Source organism: Gopherus evgoodei, chromosome 8, assembly GCF_007399415.2.
Source record: "Gopherus evgoodei ecotype Sinaloan lineage chromosome 8, rGopEvg1_v1.p, whole genome shotgun sequence".
Taxonomy (NCBI): Eukaryota; Metazoa; Chordata; order Testudines; family Testudinidae; genus Gopherus; species Gopherus evgoodei.
The window spans coordinates 755,529-771,731 of record NC_044329.1 but is presented as its reverse complement, the minus strand read 5'-3'; the positions used below and the strand labels follow the sequence as shown (position 1 = coordinate 771,731).

The 16,203-nt window shown below is 55.1% G+C and overlaps 1 protein-coding gene across 4 annotated transcripts in view; it reads right to left on the bottom strand.

Moving 5' to 3' along the window:
* Nucleotides 1–757: 757 nt before the first annotated feature.
* Nucleotides 758–16,203, bottom strand: part of GRK6 (G protein-coupled receptor kinase 6) — a 31,537-nt gene continuing 16,091 nt past the window's right edge. For 3 of the 4 annotated variants that reach the window (XM_030572127.1, XM_030572128.1, XM_030572129.1), the window contains exons 8-16: nucleotides 15,544–15,684; nucleotides 13,385–13,575; nucleotides 10,700–10,737; nucleotides 10,428–10,517; nucleotides 7,202–7,410; nucleotides 6,456–6,593; nucleotides 5,995–6,132; nucleotides 5,554–5,688; nucleotides 758–2,570 (exon numbers count right to left, since the gene is read on the bottom strand). In XM_030572127.1, the coding sequence (XP_030427987.1) occupies nucleotides 2,445–2,570; nucleotides 5,554–5,688; nucleotides 5,995–6,132; nucleotides 6,456–6,593; nucleotides 7,202–7,410; nucleotides 10,428–10,517; nucleotides 10,700–10,737; nucleotides 13,385–13,575; nucleotides 15,544–15,684 (1,206 nt within the window). In that variant the 3' untranslated portion in view covers nucleotides 758–2,444. Of the gene's footprint in view, nucleotides 3,464–5,553; nucleotides 5,689–5,994; nucleotides 6,133–6,455; nucleotides 6,594–7,201; nucleotides 7,411–10,427; nucleotides 10,518–10,699; nucleotides 10,738–13,384; nucleotides 13,576–15,543; nucleotides 15,685–16,203 lie in introns of all 4 variants that reach the window. The other variant, XM_030572130.1, reaches the window with a different exon arrangement.

Sequence of the window (16,203 nt, the reverse complement as noted above, 5' to 3'; positions counted from 1 at the left end):
GATAAATTAGGGGAAAACAGGAAGTTGGGATTTGAAAATAAGGAAAAGGAACTTGAATTTAAGCTTGCTGGAAGTTCACCCTAATAAACATTGAATTGTTTGCGCCTTCGGACTTCGGATCGTGTTGCTCTCTGTTCACGTGAGAAGGACCAGGGAAGGGTGAGAGTGAAGGTATAAGCTCTCTAACACCAGGGGAGGCCTCTCAGTGTTCACAGCAGAAGCCTGATCCAGGCCTGTGGAAGGGCAAAATTTAGAGGAGTCACCCTGGCCCAGGAGAGACGAGTCCTTTCACTCCTCTGCATGCCCATGGCTCAGCTGGCAGCCTAGAACCCAGCGGCTTGGCTGGGCTGATCCTAGGCTCCTGGACAGACATGGCAACCCATGAAAAACACACAGAAATTTGGCTTGTTTTGGGCTTAATTGGGTGTTGACTAGTCTTTGGCTTGTAGCTTGTTGCAGCTTGGTGCTTTTTTCTTGTGATTGGCTCCTGGCAAGCAGGGGAGAGAGTCAGGGGTGGACAGCTGGGTCATCACAGGCCCAGACTGCACCCCAGGGATCTAGTCACATACAGTCTTGTGGTTCTTAAGGATTAGCTTTTTTGGCTTTGTTCTGAAAGGGGATTAGCTGGATTTTTGGCTTATTGTGAAAGTCAGGGAGCTAATTTACTGCTCCTGGGCAGAGCAGCACAGGTCTCCCTGAGCAGGTTTGGGTCCCAGGCTGCTAGGCAGAGACGGCGGGAGAAAGAGGAGGCAGCGGGCAGTGTGTTGTGCTCACTGTATTCACCTCTGCACAGCAGCAACAGACATGACAAAACTTACATTAAACAAAAAGGTTAAAAATTCTTTAAATATTCCCATCATCAGTGCAATGCAAGCAAACGATACCACAGGTCTGACCGGGGAGCAGCCAGCCCAGTGCACGGGGAAGAGTCCCGCTATCGCTAGGAACAAGTGTGCACTGTACAGGACACGAGCAAATGGATGGACCCGAAAGCATGGCCGAGGGCTGAAGCAGCCTCATAGGGCCATGCAAGGCTCCAGTTAGGATCTGAGCCCCTCTCCTTTGATTCCCCTGAAGGCACAAGATTTCCAGATGCGGCCGGCTGCTGAATGGAAGAGATTCCTATGGAGAAAGTGTGAGGTGCACTCAGCCTTTGGCACAGGTCCCTGGGGCTCAGCAGCCAGCTGGGCCCAGCCTGGAGGTGGTGTGCCTGAGTGGGGCCGTTCCACGCAGGGCGGAGCTGCAGCCACTACAGCTGGACACAGGCAGCAGGCTTGGCCCCACTGCCACATTCCTATGGAGGCTGCACAAAGCGAAAGCTATGATGGTAACAGACGTTGGGCACCGATGGCCTGTGCCAGCCCACGTAGCGAGCTGGACTCCTGCTGCAGCTCCTCCAGGGGACTACCCAAGCTGTCCGTGATGGCTCTCAGCAGCAGCCAGGGCAGATGGTCGGTTATCCCACACCACATGCAGAATCCAGAAGCTGGCCTGGCTTGCAGCTATATGGGAAAGGCCACATCCTGCCTCGTTGCAGAGAGCAGCGGATGCTGAACTGCAGCCTCAAACAGCCAGGGTGATCCTGGCTGCCAGCAGAGGGTCCAGAGGCAGTGAGTGCCAGGGTGGGCAAGGAGGAAAGGTGCCCAGCAGGGAAAAGGGAGTGAGGCAAAGCATTGACTGGTCCCACAGTTGGGCTTTTTAATGGTAAATGCTTTGGCATAGTGCTTTCCTGTGCCCAAAGGGCTGTGGGAATGTGTGCACAATGGACCTCCCCTCTAGCCTGTGCTGCAGGAGACAGCAGCTGCACGCCCCCAGGAGGACAAGCTGCCTTGGGAGCAGTCCCAGAGGATCCTAGGGAAGATGCTTTAGACACATTAAGGTGCCAGAAGTGGCCAAGGGGCCCCTGACCAAGACTTCAAGGGAAGAGCAGGCACAGCAGCTCCACCACTGTGGGAAGCGCTGTGCCCAGAGTCCATGGGAGGGAGAGGAAAAATGCAGAAGGATCCCCTCCCCCAAGAACTTAAAAACCTATGCATGATATATCATACATACAGACCTATATAAATATCTCAAACCTGGGGCTTGAGAGACTGGCCAGATACTGGAATGTGTCACTGGACCTGGTCCTGCCGGCTCCCGCCCTGGCAGCCCCACCATGCGCTGGGGGATCCCTCCCTTCCCGGTGGAGGGGAGCAGCAGGGCTTAGAAGGGGAGCAGCAGCGGCAGATGAGCAATCCCAAGAAGCAGTTTCAGAAGCATCCAGGTCTTCCCAGCCATGTGCTTTCCCCAAGCACAGCAAGGCCCTGCTGCAGTGTTCCCCAGTGCGGGGCTTGCTGCTCACAGCCCAGAGCATCTTTCTGGGTCTGTACATCGAGTGTCTCAAAATAGAAATGTGCAAAACTGTAAACAAATCCCATGTGGCAGGGCAGCTGCTACCTTGTCCATCAGGCTGGCGTGCTGCACGGCTGGGTGCCTGGGAGAGGCAAGAGGGTCCAGGCCCGGAGAACAGGCTGGGCTCTACAGCCGGCTGGGTTCTTCCTCACTGTCACTGCAGTTTCCACAACAGTCCTGAAGTCAGAAGGGCAACAAGAGGGAGGAGAGGGAGAGAGGAGCACAGCAAGCAGAGGGTGAGCACGGTACAAAACAACACCCCCCAGCTGCCCTGAGCAGGGCGGGAACCCCGCCTGCAAGAAAAGGGACTCAGAGCCAGGGGAAGACAGCTATCACCCTTGGGAGGGGAACAGACAAGGGAGTCCTTCCAGCAGGACCCTCTCCCAGGGGACATGCCCTCGAGTGGAGGAACAATCCTATTCTGGCCGGCTCAGCGGCCTGAGGTGGGACCTTACTGGCCTTGCCCAGACTGAAAACCATTGAGGTGCAGAAGAGACACAGCAGCCAGCTCACGGCTGACCCAATGTCTGCACCCCACACAGCACAGGGACCCTGGATCACTGGGGGCCAACAAGCAGCCGGCTCCCTCAGCAGGGAGAGGGCAGGGATCTGGGCAAGGTAGCTCTCCGAGCCCAGCACAATCAATCCTCATGCCCTCAGTACATATAGACCTATACAAATATACAAAATCCTACAGAGCACCTGGCCTGGCAAGACTCAGAGCCCAGGATGGAGGTCAGGGTTCAGCAGGAGCCTTTGGCTTCCCGGAGCCCCTTGCTGGGAGCAGGGCCCACAGCAGTGGTAATGCAGGGAAGCTTTGACTGAGCGGACAGCAGTGACAAAGCCCCCTCTCACACTGGGGGAAGGCAGCCAGAGTGCAGGGAAGCAGGGTTAGTGGCTCACAGGGTGATTAACACACACAAGCAGCATCTGCTCTGCTGGGCTGGGGAGGGTGGGGGTTAAGCACTGAAGGACAAGACTCCTCTTCCCCAGGTCTTGCCATGTCCGCAGGTGAGTCTAGGCCACCAGGCATTTCCCTGAGCAGAGCAGCCAGGAGAGGGGCTGCTCACCTCTGGAAAGAGAAAAGATGTGGCATGAGAGGCCGGTGAGTCACAACCCGGCAGGGCCCCATGTTTGCTACAGCTCCCGCCCCCCTGCCAGGGACAGGGAGCTGCAGGCACTCCCAGACCCCAGAGCTGGCTCAGAGCACTCCTGTGCCAGGACAGTGGGGTAGGTGGCGCTGGCTGGAGGCTCTCATGGAACAGCCATGCTGAGAGCCTCCCAGGGGAAAGCAAGAACCAGCAGAGGAGGCAGCTCAGAATGGGTCTGGGCCAGGCTGCTCTGACGTGCACTCATGTTCAGGTCACACAGCAGCTAGGCAGGAGCTCAGTGGCAGCAGCATGGGCTATGCCCATCCCTGGATACAAACCAAGGCTATTCCGTGCCAGAGAATATGCACAGGGCGAGTCTGCAGCGGTTCTGAGAGCTGTGTGCCAAGCAGCATCTCCCTGCTCCAGGCTGAGCCATGCTGGGAACCCCATTAATGCTGGGGACACTCAGGAGTCTGCGCACTGAGTCCTTAAGCCTGGGATGGGGGCACACACCTCAGCTCCCCCCACCCCCACCAAAAACTACACAGATAGATCTGACCCAGACACCACTTCCTCCCCTCCCCCTCCCCAAGCCAGCTGCTTCAGTCCCTGGGCACCTCTGTCAGTGATGTTCCCTTCCCAGCTTTCATGGCAGCCCCTCCAACCCAGTCAAGATCAGCTCCCTGACCCGCAGCTTTGACAGTGCCACCCCCCGGCCCTGCACAACACCCACTTCAAGTTTCTTGTCCTCATCCATCCAGGCCCTGCCTACCTCTGTTCCTCCATGTCCATCTGGCCTCCTCTCATGTCATCCCCTTGTCAGGTTTGCTACCTTGCCCCCTTCCGCTTGCTCCTCCCCCTTCTGCATGGGACACCCTCCCTGACCTGGTCTCCAAGGCCCTGCCCCTCCACTCCTGCTGCAATGCCAACATAGGCAGGAGAGGAGATTGGGCATTCCAATGCAGTTAGAAACACCCACCGTCCCTAGGACTCCGGGGCGCCATGCCCCAGCCCCCCCACCCCCCCCCGGCATGTGTTCCAGACCAGACTGAGCTCTTCAGGGCACTGTCCTTATCTCCCTGGCAGCACCCAGCATAATGGGGCTCATGTGCAGCCTCTGGACACTACCGCCACATGCAGGGTAAGAGCTAACAAAGGAGGTGGTGGAGAGGGAGTTTGTCGTCCTCCAGCACAGCATAAGTAGCATCCCGCAGACAGGCTGGAGCTGCACAGGGAAGGCGTGTGCACTTCCAGCAGAAGACCGACAATCACCCACACTCTGGAGGGATGCAGGCTCTTGTTGATCTACTCTGAGATCAGAGATGCATGCAGGGGCCTGAGTCCTGCTGCTCCAGTTCCCCCCTCCAGGGGTTCGAGTGGCTGTGTCCGCACGAGCAGATCTGAACTAGGGCCTCACATGAGCTGAACTGCACTGACCTAGGGTTTGGAGATCACTTGGTAACAGTGTAGTTGGCTGCAGCTGGCATTTCCTTTTCAGAGGGCTAGGCGCACAGGATTGTGCGAGGACTGGAGGTACAGAGCCACCTCTTGCAGAGGGAAGCGACAAGGAGTGTGGCTCAGGAGAAGAGATGGGGCTGGACCCCTGCCAGACCAGGTCACCAGTTCCTGGGAGCTCCCCTAGCAAGATGCAAGCTCAATCAGCCCAGCAGGAGCCGGCGTGATCAGGAAGTCTGCAGGAGTACAATTCCCCCTCCCCATCAGGCCACGTGCTACAGGGATGTCTGTGCAGCGCAGCAGCTTGCTTGGAGATGTCAGGGCTGGTAGCTCCCGAGGGGTACAAAGCTCCATCAACTGCAGGCCTGAAAATCCAGGGAAAGGCATGCGCACTGCAGGCACGGGCAGAGGACTCCAGCCCATAGGGAACCTGGCAGGGAGGCTCTCAGCTGCCCTGGAAACCGGCCCACTCATGCTGGTGACCACGTGCGAGACATTGCTCCTCTGGTGCCCCCTAGTGTCTGGCTCCTGCCATTGATTCTGCTGGGCGGGGGGGGATGTACTGGGGGTCGCAGTGCAGAGGGGCAGTGGGCCCGCTCCACACCCGGGGGATTACCTGTCTGCTGAAGAGGCGTTGCAGCAAGCCCTTTTTGGGCTGTGGAGAAGGCTGTCCTTTCCAATCCAGGTCAGGGGGCACTGCGCCGTCCAGGCTAAAGACATTCAGCTCCTTGAAACACTCACTCTCAATCATCTAGGAGAGAAAGGAGATAACTGCAGGCTAAGACACTGCCCCAGCTGCCCCAGCAGACAAGATCCTGGATGCTGGAGCCCCGCTGACTGGAACAGCCCAGAAAAGCCCCTACCCGCCCACCCCCTCAAGGCTGATCATGCAGGGCACAAGACACTGACAAGAACCCTTCACTCAGTCACTGCACGGAGAAGCAGGGTCACTGGGCTCTGGGGCCCCTTCTCCAAGGCCCAGAGCTAGTCAAGTGCTGTGCTATGGGAGGCAGCGCCCCCTGCAGTGCAGACGCCCTGTGTGCATGAGCCCCCCTACCTCGTTCTGCCATGGGATAGGCACACTCCCTGTAGCAAACTTCTGGTAGAAGTCATTGTCTGTGGGCTCCAGCTCCACTCCCTTCACCGTGGAGAACTGCTCAATGTCCAGCACGTCCTTGCAGTAGATGGCCTGGGGCTGGGAGAGAAGTGGAGGCAGCAATCACAAAGCAGCATAGCTGAGCTCCAAGGGCCCTGCCAGAACTCCCACCATTTGCCAGACAGTTCCCTTCCCACATATCCCACTCATTCCAACAGCTTCCCTCACGTTGGGAAGGCCAGGGCAGCTGCTCCAGAAACATCCCAACCACAGTGGGGAGAAGAGGGACCACCCTGCTAGTAAGTAGCTACTGGGCCCCTGCACACCTGGGGTAAGATCCTCACAAATGGGACAGAGAGGTAATGGGGAGCAGAGCTCCCCAGAGGGCCATGGCCTCTGATCTGCCCAGGAACGACACTTACGTCTGGTTTGAAGGGGGGGTCCAGCATGCCTGCTTCCAGCCTCTTGAAGTTCAGGTGTCTGAAAAGAGGATGCTCCTTCACTTCCTGGGCTCCAGCTCCTCGACACCCCAGCCGTTCCCCAGGGTCTTTGCACAGCAGCTGCAACACAGCGCAGCATGGTGAGAACTGCAGGCAGAGGGCAGGACCCCACGGGGGCTGGGGAGGAAGACACCTGGAACAGCAGCACTTAGCAGGCTAGGTTGGGCTTTTGAATGACCTCCCAGAGGGCAGGCTCTCCAGCCAGGCATGTGCTAGGATGAGTCAGTGCACCCTGCAGCCACCCTACATGCCTTGTTTTTGAATGCTAGGGTTCAACTCCCCCCACCCCCCGCCAAGTTCAGGCAGCAGGCTGTGCCTGCAACCTCATCCCCAGCTGACCCAAAGGTACATGAAGTGTTAGCTGAGCCCAGGACAGCAAGCCTGGACACTACTGCTCTGCCATGTGCAAGGGCAAGGCGGAGAACTCAGATACTGGCAGACTTAATTTTCCCCAGGGGCGCTCCACCCAAGGCCCCACTCCCACCATGCCTTCCCCCAAGATGCCACCCCCCCTCTGCCTCTTCCTGCACCTGCTCTGCCCCCTCCCACTTGCTGCTCTCGACCCTCCCCCAATCTGCCAAACTGCTGTGGCTGGTGGGTGCTGAGCACCCATTTTTTTCCTGTGGGTGCTCCAGCCCTGGAAAACCCATGGACTCAGGCATTGGTACCATGGAGCAGAGGGAGCGCGCGCCAGGCGAGAACTTCTCCGAGTACTCCTCCTGTACATCCTTCACCAGCCGTTCCACCTCCTCCCGCCTGATTTTCTTCTTCCTTTGCTGGAAGGGAGATTGGCCCTCGATCATCTCATAGACAAGGCAGCCCAAAGCCCACCAGTCGGGACTGAACGTGTATCGCTCGTTCTTCACTACTTCAGGCGCTGCAGGGGGGCAGGCAAACGAGCGGAACATGAGGCTGGCACACAGCACAATGACCCACGAGGGCAGCAGGCGAGTCTAGCCTAGTAAGAGATGGGCTGGGATTGGCTCAGGCAGGAGAGCAGGGCAAGGGCTCCTTCCAGGATGTCACTTCTAGCCTCCTCCACCTCTTTGCAATTCCCCAGCTCTTCTCCCTGGAACTAGGGCTGCTGCACCCCCTAGCTTGAAGTGGTTTCCATCATATCCAGGGTTCAGTTTGGTTCAATGGCTTGCAGCCCCCCTGGGTAAGTCCTGGGGCCACAGCTAGGGAGCTGGCTGGCTCTGTGACACTAGCAGAGTCTGAGAATGAGCAGTGTGGTCGGGGTATGTGGGCACAACCCCAGCCCTGCCCGTATCTGGGAGGACTCTTGGAAAAGATGAATAGCCACTATATGAAAAGCATGATTTTTGTGACCAGTGGAGACCTGTCCAACCTTGAGGTTATGCAACCACAAGTGCCTGGGTATGGTTTTGCTATGGGACACCTGTGATGGGGTGTGCTCAGCATACCTGGGCTGCATGCATGGGTGGCAGGTAGAATAGGCCAGGGGTTGGTGCCAGAGTTTGGTGACAAAGTTTTTGCTTTATTATGCCCCATGCAGGTTCCGGGGCAGCTCCGGAGGCACATACCACCTGCTCAGCTACCCCGGAACCTGCATAGGGCATATCAAAAGCATCTTCCAACAGACACAGCAAGCTAGGTCCAGGAAGGGGAGGCACGTGGCTTCGGCCAGTCCAGGGCTCTTCCAGCCAAGGCAGGGGAGAGCTCAGGGCTTCTCCAGGTGGGGGAGGGGCTTGTGGCTCTGGCCACGGGTCGGGGAGGGAGAAGCAGGGGGTCTCAGGGCTCTGGCCATAGGGAGGGCATGGGTGGAGCCAGGAGCTAGCCTCCCCAAAGGGGGGCTCCACCTGCCCGCCATGGCTGCGTGCCACTGCTCAACTGCTATATTAGTTGCCTTTAGTAGGTGGGACGCTGTATGGAATATGGGTGACCACTTATATGAGAAGATACCAATATTATAATATTCCAATGGATCTTGCCAGATAGCCATGTAAGGTCTCAGTGGAAAAGTTATGATTTGCTAAGTATGATAATCGTGTTTACATGTCTGTATCCCGAGTTATAAATGTGTGATGTACATGTAACTCAAACCTGTGCTATGTGTCCGGGTGACACCCCTAGATAACTTGGCACCAGCACTATCCAGCCTGCTGGATGGGCCATCAAGGGCAATCAGCTGTACAATGAATCCAGTGAGAGAAGCCAGGGACTACACCTATGAGCCAGCAGGATATGTAGGGACAAGGACATGCCTATGGACAGGGGACTCCAAGCGCTTTTCCATGCCCATGTGCTGGGAGCTTGTGTCTGGGACAAAGAATGCACAAGCCATATGGCAAAGGATTTAAAAAGGCAGCTGCATCTTCTCCATTGTGTCTTCAATCCTGCTTCTCACCACTGGACTCACTTCTCTTGAAACTGAAGCTTTGAAAAAAGGACTGACAGATCCATCCAAGCTTTGGGTGTGTTCCAGAGGGACTTTACAAGCCAGCAAACTTACTAAGAACCCAATATATGGGTCATATGTATGTGTCTGATTGCTTCAACCATTTAACAACTCTTCTCTTTCCCTTCTTACAAACCTTTAGTTTTAGATACTAAGGGACTGAATGGCAGCGTGGTATTTTGAGTTAGATCCAAACTAGTATTGATCTGGGAATGTGGCTGGCCCTCTGGGGATCAGAAGAACATTTTGTATAGCAAATAAAGTTTTAAATAACTTCTCACTTTACTGTACCTATTTGCTGATTAAGAACCAGAGACTGGAATGCAATAAAGGGGGCTGTGTGATTCCTTCTTTTGGCTTCTTGATAACCAGTGTGGGGGATCAGGAGCAGAGTTTGTGACTGGTTGGTAAAGCTAACTACAGTGTTAACCATTGGTTTTGGGAGAATCTGCTCTCCTTGCAACCTGCGCTGATTTTGGCCTTTTCAGTGTGGGTTACCCTAGGCACCTCAGGTCACAGGAGGGATGTAGAACCAGTGCCTGCAGTGTTCTGCTCTAAGGTCTCCAGTCTAATGTTCAGTAAGCATGCACACCATACGCTCACTGTAAACCCTGCTGTTAAGATCTGTCAGTAGACTCCTAGTTTTGGGCACCCCTGCTTCTGTCTCCTGTTTCACTGGGAGTATAGGGGAGCTGTGTGCGCAAAGCACCAAGTCCCTATGGTTAAACAATCCTCAAGGACTGCTAAGATTCTAAATCAGAGATTCCAAGGGTCTTCCAGGGCTCTGTCCATAGACACCTAGCTCAAGAGCACAGCCCCCAGTCCACCACCCGTCATGGAGCTCTGGCTAGAATGCAGCCCAGGGTAATGAATAGAGTGGCATTTTACAGGCCAGTGGTTCTCAACCAGGGGTACATGTACCCTGGGGCTATGCACAGGTCTTTCAGGGGGTACATCAACTCATCTACAGATGTGCCCAGTTTTACAAAAGGCTACATAAAAAGCAGTAGTGAAGTCAGTACAAACTAACATTTTATACAATGACTTGTTTATACCGCTCTACACACTAAAATGTAAGTTTTACATTTACAAATGTAAATGTTTACATTCCCGTGGATTGATTTTAGAATGATACGGTAATGAGAAAGCCGGACATTTGTCAGTGACAGCGAGGCTGTGACACTTCTGTATTTCTATGGCTGATTTTGTAAGTGAGATGTAACTTGGGGGTGTGCAAGACCAATGGGACAGTAGTCTGGAAAGACTGAGAGCCACTGGTCTAGGAAGTCACTCTAGCCATCTCTTTAAGGCCACAGGCAAGCTGTTGGAGGCCACACTCTAGGCAGGGTCTCTATGATCAGGAAAGACATGGGGGGGGGCAGGGCAAACTTTGGAAGAGGGAGGTGGTATACAAATTAAACACGTTTCAAATCAGGGACAAAGTCTCCAGATTGCCTGTTCCAGGAGATACTTACCCATGTAGCCAACTGTCCCCACCCGGCCTTTGATCGTCTGGCCCTCGGGCACGTGCACAGCCAACCCCAGATCTGAGATACGGATGTGACCTGGATTCGGGAACAACAGCATTAGGAGCCCAGGAGCCGACGGGCTAGGCCACAGCTGCTGGTGAGCGCAAAGTAGCCCTGATTCACACAAGGAAATGAGAGAGGCACCCACAGTCCAGGCACAGGGCCAGAGCACCGCCACACACTCCTGGCTTCTCTCCCACCTGCGGCCCTCGACTCACCATGGTCATCCAGCAAGATGTTCTCTGGCTTCAAGTCCCTAGAATGGGAGAGAGCAGATTCCATTAGACATGCCCTGGTGCAGCAAAATCCTCAGGCCAGCCTGGGACAGTCCTATAGGCGACATCCCACCAGGGCCTTGCCTGCTACTTCAATCTGACTATCTGTATAAGCTGTGACGTTATTGACAAACTGTTACTGTATAGATCATTATTGCAACAATTGTTATATATTTGCACCAAATATTGTACAAAGGTTGTCGTGTGAGGTGTTTATAAAAAGGTTATGATTTGCTGGTTATGATTATGCTATCTGTGTGCATGTATCATTTTGTATTTGAAGTTATACGTATTGGCTCTAGACTGGCTGTATTTCAAACTTCTGGGTGACACCCCAGACAATGTGGCATCAGCACTGCCTAATCTGCTTGATGGCCCATTAAGGACCATCAGCTACACCAGGGGCCTGCAACCTTTCAGCAGTGGTCTTCATGTATACACTCTAAATTAAGGCTTTGCGTGCAGGTAATACATTTTAATGTTTTTTAGAAGGTTTCTCTCTAAGTCTATAATATATAACCAAACTACTGTTATGTGTAAAGTAAACAAGGTTTTCAAAATGGTTTCAGAAGCTTTATTTAACATTAAATTAAAATGTAGATCTTATTAGTTTAGTGTGATCCTTGCCCTTACTTTTCCTTGCTGAGTTTTCCAGTGTCTGGTGGCATGTATTTGGATACAAGGGGCCAGCAGTGGGAACCCCAGAGCGTCAGCAGGCTGAGCCGCTCAGCCCGCTTCCACTCTGGGGTTTCCACCACCAGCTCCTGCCAGCCGAGGTCCCAGCCTGCTGCCAGCCTGGGGGAAGAAGCCCCAGGCCAGCAGCGGGCATTGAGTGGGACCCCAGCTAGCAGGAGCCAGCAGTGGAAACCCCAGAGCGATGGCGGGCTGAGTGGCTCAGCCCGCCGATGCTCTGGGGTTCTGGCTGCCGGCTCCTGCCAGCTGGGGTCACAGCCTGCTGCTAGCCTGGGGTTCCTTCCCCCAGGCCAGCAGCAGGTGCTGAGTGGGATCGGCGGCAGGATCCCAGCTGGCAAGGGGCCAGCAGCGGGAACCCCAGAGCAGCAGCATGCCAAGCAGCTCAGCCCGCCCCATGTGCCATCAAAAATCAGCTCGCGTGCCACCTTTGGCACGCTTGCCCTAGGTTGCTGACCCCTGAGCTACACAATTGACCCATTGAGAGAAGGCAGATACACCTTGTGACTCAGCAAGACATGCAGGGACATGCCTACGGACAGAACTCTACGGTTTTTTCATGCCATTTGCTGGGTGGCTTGTGGTTGGAACAAAGAAAGCACAAGCCACATGGCAAAAGTACTATAAAAGGCAGCAGCAGCGTCTCCATTTTGTCTTCAATCCTGCTTTTTGCCTCTGGAGGAACTTTGCTACAAACTGAAGCTCTGAACAAAGGACTGAATGACCCATCCAAGCTGTGGATGTACTCCAGAGACTTGATTTGAACCTGCAGTTTATTCCATCACTGCTACAAGCCTGAACCAAGAACTTTGCCATTACTGTATGTAATTGCTTCCATTTAACCAATTTTAACTCTCACCTATATTTCTTTCTTTTATGAATAAACCTTTAGATTTTAGATTCTAAAGGATTGGCAACAGCATGATTTGTGAATAAGATCTGACCTGCATATTGACCTGGGTCTGGGGCTTGGTCCTTTGGGATCGGGAGAACCTCTCTTCTTTTACTGGGGTATTGATTTTCATAATCATTTGTTCTCATAACAAGTAGCACTGGTGGTGATACTGGGAAACTGGAGTGTCTAAGGGAATTGCTTGTGTGACTTATGGTTAGCCAGTGGGGTGAAACCGAAGTCCTCTCTGTTTGGCTGGTCTGGTGCCTTAATAGTAAAGGAACCCAGCCTTGGCTGTAACTGCCCTGAATTGATACTCTCAGTTGTGTCCCACCAGAAGCCAGCATCGTTACATAAGCCCAGTGCAAAGGGCAGATACTGCATCTTATGATCAGATGGGATGCAGCTCCCACCCCACAGGCAAGGAGCGCAGCCTTCCTACAGTCACATCCCCATCACCAGACAAGCCCAGCACAGCTCCTATTCACCCTGGGGAGGGATAGCTCAGTGGTTTGAGCACTGGCCTGCTAAACCCAGGGTTGTGAGCTCAATCCTTGAGTGGTCACTTAGGGATCTGGGGAAAAAAATCAGAACTTGGTCCTGCTAGTGAAGGCAAGGGGCTGGAATCGATGACCTTTCGAGGTCCCTTCCAGTTCTAGGAGATTGAAGATATACCTATCACAAAATAAAAAATATAAACCCTGTGGCTGACAGCTCAGACTCCAAGCCTCATGAAAAGAGGGGAAGTAAAAAGCCACTGGGCTGCTTCCCTCTTCTCTTGCAAACCCATCCAGAGCAGGCTTTTAGCCAGTCTTTCCTCTAAGGCCTTCTGGGCTCCAGGGTGACCCTCATGGAGGATGGGGAGGGGACTAGCTGGGAGAGGCAGTGCTCCCCAGAGCCCTCTTGCCTTTGCAGCTAGTGAAGAACCAGCCCTGCTAAAGGATATATGTCTAAACGTGAGCCTGTTCTCCCACCACCATCCCGAGCCCTGCCAATGTAAGGGAGACCCATACCCCTGTCTGGGAGCACAGAGAAAGCTCACTCACCTGTACGCTATCCTCTCCCGGTGCAGGTCCCCCAGGCCGCAGCAGATCTCAGCTGCATAGAACACCGCCCGAGGCTCCTCAAAGCCAGCCTCACCCATGTGGTAGATGTGAAACTTGAGGTCCCCTCCATTCATGAGGGTCAGTACCAGGCAGAGGGCATCTTTAGTCTCATATGCATAGGCTAAGCTCACCTGCAAGACAGGGCAGAAAAGCTGTTAGAAGACAACAGAGCTGCTGCAGATAAGAGGCCCTGGCAGGCACCATGCCCACTCAGGTAGCCAACCTTGGACCCAGCTGCCTGGGTGGCAAGGTTAGAGCTGTTTCATATCCCCATCTCCTATCAGATATATTGGGGATTATCTCTTGGGAGGGGGCTTTTGCACCCCACCTATTTTTCTGGCTTCACCTGCCTTCCAGCTGTGAAGCCTTCAGCCAGCCAAGGCAGACACTGCAGAGAGGAAAACCATTTGAATCCAAGTCCCCCATGGGGCAGTAGCTAGTGGCCCAGCCAGACAGATACCCAGCTAACCGGAGATTTCCTCTTCACTGCACACTGAAAGGGAACTGGCGGCATTGTCTGTGCAAGGAGCTGGGACGCCTCCAGGGAACAAATCAGAATCAAAGCTGCTCCCCAGCTGGGACAACAAGACAGCTGGCTGGAAGCCTTTTATGCAGAGCCCTCACCCCGAAGCTCTACCTGATGGGAACTGTCACACTGCTCAGTGCCATGGGGTCAACACCTCCCTACACCGGAAGCAGCAGCCCCCACGCCACGCCTTGCCTGCTCCAGTGAGCACAGGGACGTGGGCCACGTTGCTCAGTAGATCTCTGCGCACACTCCCAGCGAGCGGCAGCAGTTCAGAGGTGGGGCTGGCTGCAGCTTGCCTCCTGCATAGCCAAGCGTCCCCTCACGGCTAGGGACACTTCAGCCCTTTGGGCTATGAAGAAAGCACGAAAGAGAAGTGAGCGGAGTGTAACCAGACTGATGCTGTGACACCATCCAGCCTGTGCCCTGTTCAGCAAACAGCAAGGGCAGCCCTGGCCCAAAGCAGGGGGGTGAAGATCACCAGGTTCTGGGTTCTCTCAGGTTGCCAACTTTCTAACTCTAACCCAACCCTCGCCCCCTGCCCCACTCCTTCTCTGAGGCCCCCCCCCCCATAACTCACTTTCACCGGGCTAGGGCAGGGGGTTGGGGTCCAGGAGGGGTGAGAGCTCCGGCTCCGGGGGGCTGGGCTGGGCTGGGGCCAGGGATGAGGGTTTTGGGATGCAGGAGCTGAGGGGTTCAGAGTCCAGGAGCAGGCTCAAGGTTAGGGTGTGGGAGGGGGTGGCCTCCGGCTGGGGGCAGGCTCCAGCTGGAGGTGGGGATGGGGGGTGGGGTGCAGGCTCCGGGAGGGGGCTCGGGTGTGGGAGGGGGCTCAGGGTTGGGGTGCAGGCTCCGGGAGGGGGCTCCGACCTGAGGCATGGGGTTGGGGTGCAGCAGAGGGTTCAGGATGCAGGCTCCAGCCAGGCAGCGGTGCTTACCTCAGGCAGTTCCCAGGCGGCAGCGCAGCAGGGCTAAGGCAGGCTCCCTGCCTGACCTGTCTCCACGCTGCTCCTCGAAGCAGCCGGCATTTCCGGCCCTTAGGCGCAGGGGGCTCTGTGCGCTGCTTCAGCCCCCACAGCTCCCATTGGCCATGGTTCCTGGCCAATGGGAGCTGTGGAGCTGGAGCTGGGAGTGGGAGCAGCACGTGGAGCTTCCTTGATCACCCCTGTGCCTCAGGGCCAGACATGTCGCCACTTCCGGGAGCCATGCGGAGCCAGGGAGCCTTCCTTAGCCCTGCTGCACAACTGACCAGACTTTTGGCAGCCTGGGCACCAGTGCTGAACGCAGCCACCAGGGTCCGTTTTCAACCAGGTGTTCCGGTCCAAAACCGGTTGCCTGGCAACCCTAGGGCTCCCCCCAGGCAAGGCCTGTTCCCTCCTCAGAGCACTGCTGCCATGCCATCTCATGCTCAGCCAGGGAGATGGCACATTTACAGTCCAGACATTGGGGAAATGCAGCACCAGGACCAACACAGGCTCCTTGTGCAGCCCCAATGCAGCGCAGAGCGTGGGCCGCATGTGGGTCAGCTGCCTCTCAGCCCCTTGATGCAAAGTGAAAGCAGTTCCTATGTACTTACTACAAACCTACTGTTCACTTTTTCCAGGATCTGCTTCTCGTTCAGGGCCATGGACTCCCCCTTCCGCTTTTTGATCCGCTTCTTCTCCAGCTTCTTGCAGGCATACATCTTCCCAGTGGCTCGCACCTGACATGCACACACCTGGAGGAAGCCAGCAGGTTCAGCATGCAGGCCAAACGCTGCCCCGGAACCCAGCTGGTGCAGGCCAAGGGATTAGACTCTACCCCAGCCAAATTGCTAATATTAGTAGCATGCACTTCTGGGTCTGCCATCCAAGCAAACCACCAGATCAACTCCTTTCCTGTTGGGCTTACATGGTTCTCCCTTGCTTGCTGGTCTCTGATCATTGCCCCAGTGTGGCCTGCACATCTGACTCTTCTGGTTACCCAGTTCTCCCAACTCTGAGCTGTCCCCCTGCGAGCACATGGCAGTGAAACCTGGACACTTGTCACCAAGTCCTGACAAGGCCTGCAGCCCACTGACCACCATGGAGGGGATGCTTGAGGCAGTTACAGCCTGAGAGAGAGGTGTAACCCAATGGCGTAAGCAAGGGGCTAGGAGTCAGGAAGTCCTGTGTTCTAATCCTGGCTCTACCACCAACTTGGGAGAATCCCAGCTGTTTGCCTCAGTTTTCCCATCTGTGAGATGGGAGAGAATGAT